General features: G+C 48.9%; 2 protein-coding genes across 2 annotated transcripts; both read right to left on the bottom strand.

The window, feature by feature from the left end:
• Positions 1-1,116: 1,116 nt before the first annotated feature.
• On the bottom strand, positions 1,117-2,176 carry LOC103586185 (GTP-binding nuclear protein Ran-like). The gene has a single exon (XM_008567376.1). The coding sequence runs from the start codon at positions 2,139-2,141 to the stop codon at positions 1,491-1,493; it is 651 nt and encodes a 216-aa protein (XP_008565598.1). The 5' UTR covers positions 2,142-2,176; the 3' UTR covers positions 1,117-1,490.
• Positions 2,177-4,970: 2,794 nt separating this feature from the next.
• ZNF648 (zinc finger protein 648) lies at positions 4,971-6,671 on the bottom strand. The gene has a single exon (XM_008567375.1). The coding sequence runs from the start codon at positions 6,669-6,671 to the stop codon at positions 4,971-4,973; it is 1,701 nt and encodes a 566-aa protein (XP_008565597.1).
• Positions 6,672-9,612: the final 2,941 nt, after the last annotated feature.

The following is a 9,612-nucleotide window of genomic DNA, read 5'->3' as shown; positions in this document are numbered from 1 at the left end:
GCAATTAAACCAATGCTTTACATAAAACTTCCCTCCAAGCAAGATTTTTTAAGGTGTAGCTGGAACCCCTCCTGGGTGATCTATTGTGTTCATGTCAGGGTAATATAACTTTTCAATATATATGCATTTAGATTATAAAATGTTGTGTAAATATTGAATGCCAAGATTCATTGCTGTTTTTTTTGTTTGTTTGTTTGTTTGTTTTTTGTCCTTTTTGAGACCGGCCACACCGCGCTCAGCCAGTGAGCGCTGTGAGCACACCGGTCATCCCTATCTAGGATCGGAACCCGCAGCGGGAGCGCTACTGTGCTCCCAGCGCCGCACTCTCCCGAGTGCGCCACGGGCTCAGCCCCATTGCTGTTTTATTGTTCTGTGTATTGCATGGGCACAGAATGTTTCTTTGGTCAGTGATGTGGAAAACTGGTAGGCCTTCAAAGAACCAGCACTCCTTAGCTCAAATCCCTTCTTTCTGGCCTCTAACTGATAGTTTTTCCAAGTAATTAATAATTAACAGCTGTCAGCCTAGGCTCTCCTAGACTCATTCTTAAGAAATTCACAGAACTTCTTCCCTGAGTCATGCCATGATTTCTGCTGTGCTGTGTTTCAACTTTATCTTCTCTTGAGTTTATGGTCATCCACTTTTAAAAAGCACATCATCAACAATTGCAGAGTATCCTTCCATACTATACAGAGGCAGCTGGACTGTGGTTAAGAGCACAGTCTCTACAGCAAGCATGCCGAAGTGTCGAATTATTACTGTGCTAGCCGCTCTCTAACTATAACACCTTGGGCTATTTAACTTCTTTTCCCCTTGATTTCCTTATCTTCAAAAATGGGGATAATAATCACCATATGTTTGCTTTCAAAATTAAATAATTAATATATGTAAAACACTTAGAACAGTTCCTGGCACACACTGAGCATTATGTAAGTGTTGGCTATTACCATTATTATCTAAAGAGCATGGGTCATGGTGACTGCAGATGCTGGTGAATACATCAGGAGAATTTTTATTAAGTGGAAACTTATAAATGAACATTTTTACTGAGTATAACCAAATTAATTTTGGCAAACTAAACTGTGGAAATAACATTAGTCCAGAGAGAAGTTTTTTTGTTTTTTTTTTTTTTTTTTTTTTTAGATATTTGAAATACAACTTTATTCTGATTCTAAACAAAAAGGAGTGGGAATGACAGTAACAAACAAGATTTCACCACCGAATGTTGTGATGTGACTATAGCAGTCTTATATTTGAAACTCAAGAAATCAACTGCGTTCCAAAACAGCTAAATATGCAGGTCCAAACAATGAAGGTATTTTTTTTAACTGCCACATTCACTCCGAAGCCCATTCATCTCCTTCAGCATCCCACAGATGAAGCACATGTTCTGCTTAGCTAGATAATAAAGTGGCACACATGCTGCACCGCTGACATCACAGGACAGCTGCCTATAAAACTAGACTTCTGACGCTGGTCTCCAGCTTCTCTCTCACAGGTCATCATCCTCATCCGGAAGAGCAGTTGTCTGAGCAACCTCTAAATCATGCTCATACTGTGCTGCCAAAGCTGGGTCCATGACAACCTCTGGTGGGGCAAGAGCAGGCATGGCAACAAACTCCAAGTTAGGGTCTCCAATGAGCTTTCGTGCAAGCCAGAGGAAGGGCTTTTCAAAGTTGTAGTTACTTTTGGCAGAAATGTCATAGTACTGCAGATTCTTCTTTCGGTGAAAGACAATAGATTTTGCCTTCACTTTCCTGTCCTTAATATCCACTTTGTTGCCACACAACACAGTGGGGATGTTTTCACATACTCGTACAAGGTCTCTATGCCAGTTAGGCACATTCTTGTAAGTAACTCTTGATGTTACATCAAACATTATAATGGCACATTGGGCTTGGATGTAATAACCATCTCTCAGTCCACCAAATTTCTCCTGGCCAGCTGTATCCCATACATTGAACTTAATAGGACCTCTGTTGGTATGGAACACGAGGGGATGGACCTCAACACCCAGGGTGGCTACACACTTCTTCTCAAATTCACCGGTCAAGTGACGTTTCACGAATGCAGTTTTTCCAGTACCACCATCACCGACCAATACACGTTTGAACTGGACCTGGGGCTCTCCCTGGGCAGCCATCGCGGTGTTCCTCCCAGAAGCATCTCCGCGCCCGCCCGACTCCAGAGAGAAGTTTTAAATTCTTTCTGTCACAAAGAAGGCTCTGCTCTATTTAATTATATAATAGGGAAATAAGATTGTTTGCCATGATGTGCAGGAGGTGTACAGAAAACCAGACAAGTAGCTCAGCATAATTTGGGGCAACAATCTGAGCCAGAATAACCTGTCTTCGAGCATTGATTGTTCTCCAAAGAGGATTTAACTGGCCCACTTTGGCTGGACAGACTCCCAGGCACCTCACGGCTGCTTGGCTTCTCTTGTCCACTCCACAGATTGTTACCTTACACCTGTGCACTGCTGTCTGGTCCAGTGATTTGTGACTACAGTAATGGGATTGCTACCCCCACCCCCACCCCGGCCTCACACCTATATATCAGCATGACCCTTGCAGCTGATGTGAGAAAAGACTGGTTGGGACAATTTTCCTTCAAATGTAACTTGTTTATGTGATAGGTCTGAAGGATTAAGGAACTTCAGCCAATTCAATATATTTACTCCTTATGTTCCCCTTATAGAAAAATAGTACATAACGCTAAAGACACCCAGCAGAAACTAATCCAGTTTTTCTGCTCATTAACAAGAAGTGCACTCGCTCTTTCCCCAAAGGCATGCCCCTGTGGAAGCCATACCTAGACACTGCGCTGCACACCTGTATCAATACTCATGGCTAGAATTCAGCAAGTTGTGTGGCGGACAGCCCAGGTGATTCCTGTGCAGCTATTCTATGAATTAGATTTAGGAATAACTACTTAAGAAAATTATAGAACCAAACCAAATGTTTTAATTAGTAAAGCCATCTTCAAAAAAGAATACAAAGAAGAGTAATAATTCTTCAGTCTTCAAATATTTCATTATTGATTACCGCCCTCCAAAATATACTAGCCTTTGCTCTGTTCCTGCTCACAAGTTCATTTTTATGACTTCTCCATCAATTTAATGTTCTTGCATTTAGCCAAAGTTCCTGTCATCTGGTAGAATGACTCAACCTTTATTACCTATTATTATCATTCCTTTTTTTGCCAACGCAGATGCAGAAGCTGAAGCCCAAGGTCATAACACTGGTAAATAATGGGGATGAATTAAGACTAACTGTCATTTGGACATGCAGATGTATTTGAGGGAGTTAACACACGAACCCTCCAGGCGTGTAACCAAAGTTCTTTAGCTAAGGTTACCTTTGCCAAACTAGGCTTGACTGTGTGTGTGTGTGTGTGTGTGTGTGTATAAAACTTCTCTTTACCCCCTCCCCATGTGTCATGAGAATGCTATTTAGCAGTCACATCTTGGGTCCAAATTAGGTAGAATCCAAGAGAAATTCAGATTTGGTTCATTTTGATGGCAATTTTAGGTATACTAAAAATACTCCCAAAAGGAGAACACTATACCTTCTTGTGGAATATTTTATATAATTCTGATAAGATTAGAAGTGCCATCTGCCCATGTGCACCAAGGGATCTCTGAAGTCATAGATTCCCCACACTTGAGGTCCAGAGCTTAGAACTACTGACTTCATAAAAATCATTATACGTATCAATATACTTTGAAGAATGGCTGTTAGTAATACAAATTTTGAATAACCTCATTATGGATAAGTGTGAGTCATGTAGCTTTTCATGCCTGGTTTTAATGACTTAGAAGCACAGACAAGCTTATTGGCACTTGGGCAAAAGATGTTTTATTTTATGTACTTCAAATCATAGCTAATGATCCAGGCACATTTAAACTAACCCAAAGGATTTCACGAACCATGGTCAGGCATGTCTGGAGAAATTCTGTATGTCTCTCTGTAAATGGGCTGATTCCTCTGTAAATATTGCATATAACTTAAGCTCTAGCGCACAAACAGGAAAGAAGGTGGCCAGAAAGGAGGCACATATGAATTTTGTGGGTGGGACTCACGTTAGATTGAGCTACTAGGTTCCACTGTAAAGAGAAATGGGCTTCTTTTTCAGACGCTAAGGCTGTTCTGAACTTTTAGAATAGTAGCTCCTAAACATAAGACATAAATCCTTCTCTCTGGGATGAAGGACTTCTCTACTTCAAAGCCAAGATTAATAAGGCCATTTCGCAAGGGTAAAGTCATTTCAGCAAGCAAGTGAAATGATGCGATGTCAGCTGCGTTAGAGTTACCCCAGGCAGGCTTTGTCGCTTTGGAAGAGTCCATCATAGGAACCAATTCTGGGGATTCTTTTATATATGTGAAAAAACAAAAAGCGCATTTCTGTGAAGATGTCCAGCCCCTGATGCCTTCTGTCCAGTTATTTGCATATGGCTTTGAGAGCAGGACAGGGTAGTCTTTTTCCTCACTGTATCCCTGGAGCCCTGCACAGGGCTTGGCATCTAATTCTATAAATAATTTCCGATTGACTGAGATCCCCCAACAAAAGGAACTCAGTTCTTGACTTGGGTCTCAGTACTTTGTCTTACCCTTTTCCAACTGCAGATGATCTCTGAGACTCAGAAGACTGACATGCGGATAAATAATTTCCGATTGACTGAGATCCCCCAACAAAAGGAACTCAGTTCTTGACTTGGGTCCCAGTACTTTGTCTTACCCTTTTCCAACTGCAGATGATCTCTGAGACTCAGAAGACTGACATGCGACCACACACCTGAGTGTTATCCTTGCACTTACTTTCTATACAAGAGATCAAATATGTGAATCAAATGGATCACCTTGTGGCCAGCGATCCTTTGGAAGGGGAGGCTGACCATTGAGGCTGGCTGGCAATACCATGTGCCCAAGGGGAACGGTGTCTTGCTTCCCCCAAAAGTTAGCCAATGGAGCTCTCACTCATCAGAGGAGGAAGGGATGAGCTCCTTCTTGCAGGTGCCGTGCTTGGCTCGGTGTCGTTGGAGGTGATTGGACCGGGTGAAGGCCTGGCCACAGTCCTCACACTGGTAGGGCCTCTCCCCGTTATGCATCCGGATGTGCTGGGCCAGCTCCGAGGAGATGCGGAAGGCCTTGCCGCACTCGGCGCAGAGGAAGCCCTTCTCCCCGGAGTGGATCTGTTGGTGCCGCTTCAGGGTGGAGGAGCGGGCAAAGGCCTGTCCACACTGCGTGCAAGGAAAGGGCCTCTCGCCGGTGTGGATGCGCTGGTGGCGCACGAGGCGCGAGGGCTGCGCGAAGGCCACGCCGCAGTCGGCGCACTTGAAGGGCCTCTGGCCGGTGTGCAGAGTCTGGTGCTCGGACAGGTTGGAGGATTTGGTGAAGCACTTGCCGCAGGTGGGGCAGGGGAAGGGCCGCTCGCCCGAGTGCACGCGTTGGTGCTCCACCATGCGGCTGGCCACCGCGAACTCCCGGTCGCAGGAGGGGCAGCGGAAGGGCTTCGCGCCCAGGTGCGTGCGCTGGTGGCGCAGCAGCGACAGCGGCTTGTTGAAGGTCAGGCCGCACTCGGCGCACGGGAAGGGCTTGTTGTTGCTGTGCATATTGCGCTGGTGTTTGCGCAGGTCCGAGGAGCGCACGAAGGCCTTACCGCAGTCCGGGCACGGGTAGGGTTTCTCGCCCGTGTGGGTGCGGATGTGCTTGCGGTGGTCGGAGGACCAGGTGTAGGCCTTGTCGCAGAAGGGGCACCGGTAGGGCCGCTCGCCCGTGTGCAGGCGCCGGTGCTGCTGGAGCGTGCCCCGGTGGGAGTAGGCTTTCCCGCACAGCTCGCACGCGTGAGGCTTGGCGCCGCCGCGCGTCTCCGCGGGGCTCAGCAGCTTGCTGGGCTTCTGGAAGGCCCGCCCGCCCCGCAGGCCCCCGTAGGGACGCGCCTCCGCCTGCGCGCCCTGCGGAGCGCACGACTGATTCTGGCCTTTTCTGCCGATCCGCGCTTTCGCCAGCATCGCGGCTGCCAGGCTGGCTGGCGAGGCCGACCCCTGAGCGTGCATGCGTGTCCCCTGCGTGGGGAGGTGCCAACTGCTGCCTGGCGTGGGGAAACACTCCGGAGTGGAGTCATCTGGGGACATGTCTACACCTTTCTGTGCACAGAGATACTTTCCTGTGCCAGCGAAGCTGGCTGGGACATCCAAGGTTGCGTCTTGGTTTGCCATCGAGTCTCCATCATCTTCCGCGGGTAGTGAGTCCCTAGGAGGTTGTGTACAAACTAACAACTTGCGAGAGAGGCCACCGGGAAGGGCACCCAGAGCCAAGCTTGCTCTGGGAGAGTCCTGGGTCTGGGTGATCTTTGACTCATCTCTTCCCCAACTGGCCTCCTTCTCAGGCATATCCAACAGTTTCCGCCCCACACGCCCAGCACTGAAGGAGTCAGGGAATTTCTCTTTCTTTTTGCCAGGTGAATGCTGCCACAGCAAGTCAGGAGTGTTGTGAGTTACTAGGGAGCTGCCCCTGGGACCGGCTACCAGGTCACCACTGTCTCCTTTATCTCCTGCCTCCTCATCCTCACTCTCTAAGTTCATGCTCAGTATCTGCGAGTCATGAGCCTCCTCAGTCAAGCTGCCCAGAGGGGACACCTCGCCCCACCTGTCCTGGGAGTTCACCTGTGCCATGATGTTCAGACACTTCTATTGCCTGCTCCTCCTAGGAAGAACCTTTGCTTGGCTCAGGATACCTGCAAAAAGGGAAGTGTGAAGAGGAGATCACAAAGGATGTACTCAATCACTTTCCTGACCAGAGGGACTGAGGTTCTCACTACAGCTCTGTTTCCAACTGGTATCCATGCTAACCTTGTTGTTGAGCCTCATGGGGGAAGGAGGAGCTGGGCCCTGCTGGATATTCCACAGTCATCCTATTCCTTTTAGAGATCCCACCTGCTAGAAGCCCCAGAAGACCATGCATCAAGGATAGCCAGGGCGGGAAATTTGCTGGGTGCCAGTCGTACCCTGCCCTGTCCATGTTGCTCTAACCCCTACTGCTAGCCAAATGGGTCCTCTGTGAGCATGGAGAAGGCTCGATGGTGCACAGGGAACAAGCTCTGGTCCTCCTCAGGCACGTTTACGGTGTCCCCTTGTCAGGAAGGCGAAAACCAGGCTGGCTCCTACTCTCCCTGCCAGGAGTCCAGGAGTGCAAGGCTGCCATCCCATGATGGTGGCAGCTGGGGCTACCTCTAAGCCACCAGGCTGTGTAGGCCACCTCCCCCAAAGATAAGGAACAGCCCCAGGGAGAATGGGAGTGAGTCAGGAAGACACCAGGAGTGTTGGCAAGAAGATACCCACTCCTCTCACTGCTTAAGCAGAGCTTCACAGACTTTTGCAATGAAGGGCCCCTAACCCCCAGGGAGGGTAAACGTAAGCACGGAGAGAGGGGATGCCCGTGAGAGCTTGGACTGTCTGTGAAGTGTTGCTTCATTTTAAGCACTCATGAGAATTTAATTCAATGTCATGTTTGTTTTAACAGACAAATCATGTTTAAGTTACCTTTGGTTTAAGTGTTTAACCATTCTCTCCAGGTATGCCATATTTATCCACAGCATCCTGTACTTCTGGCCTACCCCCACATACCCACAGGGGTGCACATCCCCGACTGGAGAAGCATGGACTTAGTGTTTTGACAACAAGGTATGAGACATGGGAACCATCTGGGTTTTATTTGCAACCTGATTTTGTTTTTGCTTGAAGACATGGAGAAAGCCTGCTGAGTGTTGGTTAATAAGGACTGTCTGTGTGGGTGACACATTTTACAGGAGTTGCTGGAGTGAGAGGCAGGCTAGAGGGCCTCTCAGGTGGGATAAGTGCTGAGCAGAGGCTGGGTTTGCTTTGATCTGGAGAGAACCTTCGAGAATCCCAGAGGGAGCTAGTATTAATAGTTCCCATTTTTCTGGGCACACACTGTGAGGCAGGCACTATGTTGATTACTTCACAAACATGATTTCATTTATTCCTCCCTGCAACCTTTAAGATATATGCTATTATTATTATACTACTCTTTCCATTTTACAGACCAGAAACTGAGGCTTAACAAGGTTATTTACCCGCCCAAGGCCACACAGCTCATACATAGCAGCTCTGGGCTTCTCTCTAATTTCAAGGCCATTATGTTAAGCCCTGAGCTGTACTAGCTCCCAGCTGTGGCCTCCAGACTGAGGCCTGCCCCGCAGCTGGGCCCTGCCCAAGAGCAGCCACAGCATCCTGGGGGGAAGAGCCACTGCTTTCTGCAGGCATCAAAGCCCCTTGTGTTTTCTGGGCCAAGGAACCGTGGCTACGGGGCCTCGCCGCTGGGCTCCACCCTGCTCTCACTGACCCAGATTGCCCTCCACAGAAGAGAGAGGTCGGTGGCCCCAGCTGTCAGAGCCAGGACACATGCTGCAGAGACTGTTGCCTGGTGTGGCCAGGAGTATTAGTCACTGAGTATTTACCTTCTGAAAACTCCTCTCTGCCTCTTCCACCTTCACTGACATCCCAGAAGGGATCAGAGGAGCGGCCTTTGTACTTGGTGTGTCCCGTTACCCTGCCCCCATCTCATCAAACTGTCCTGCCTGATCATAAACCCAGTTACTCTGTGTGTGTGTGTGTGTGTGTGTGTGTGTGTGTGTAGGGGAGCAGCGGGAAGGATCCTCACTTTCTACTCTGGATACAGAAACCAAAGATGGAGAGATGGAGGGAAGACACGTTCCATTCGTGACTGGGGTCAGTGTCTCATGTCCCTTTGTGCCTTGCAGCCCAGGGACCACTCCTCTCACCTTGCTGCACTATCCCCATAACACGTCAGAGAGGGGCTGGCATGCTGACTGGGGTCAGTGTCTCATGTCCCTTTGTGCCTTGCAGCCCAGGGACCACTCCTCTCACCTCGCTGCACTATCCCCATAACACGTCAGAGAGGGGCTGGCATGCCTTTCGGCAGGAAACCAGGTTTGGCATATTTTCAGCACAGTGGATCTTAGCGGATGTGTGAGCGTGTGTGTAGTTAACAGAGGGACGCAGCACTGGCCAGCTTCATATGCCTTCCTCAGACCTGCATGCTTGATCAGGGCTGTGTGTGGCCTGCCAGCAGAGACAGCACAGGGCTGCTTGATCTGTATGAAACAGATTTCTTAGGTCTCTTACTCTCTGCGACAACACACTGTGCATGTTCCTGCGGCACTGTTCACAGATTGGTTACTTTACCTGCTCCCCACCCCACCTGCAGCACACCTAGCCCATTCTGCACAGCCTGTGCCACATTCCTTTCCTCTGGGCCACAGGTGAGCCTCCTCTGGGTGGAATGCAGCCCTCTGCTAGCTAACCCCTTCTCAGGAGCTGGTCAGGAGAGTGCCTTTTCAGGTGCGGAATCCCTCTTCGGTCTGAAGGCATACCCCAGCGAACACGTCCTGCTTTGTTTCTTCTGTAGCTGCCGCAGGCTCTTTCTCGACCACCGTGAAGATGGGAAGGAAGGCAGGGGCCCAGGATAGGGGTTTTTTTCTGGCAAAGTCTGCACACATATACCTGGTTTGGAAGAGGAACACCTATGCCATGGTGGGGCTGGCCCCTCTATTCTCCAGATGTGCTGGCCCAG

Source organism: Galeopterus variegatus, unplaced genomic scaffold (assembly GCF_000696425.1).
Source record: "Galeopterus variegatus unplaced genomic scaffold, G_variegatus-3.0.2 Scaffold314, whole genome shotgun sequence".
In the NCBI taxonomy this organism is placed as follows: domain Eukaryota; kingdom Metazoa; phylum Chordata; class Mammalia; order Dermoptera; family Cynocephalidae; genus Galeopterus; species Galeopterus variegatus.
Note: the sequence above shows the minus strand (reverse complement) of the source record. Positions and strands in the feature narration are given on the sequence as shown.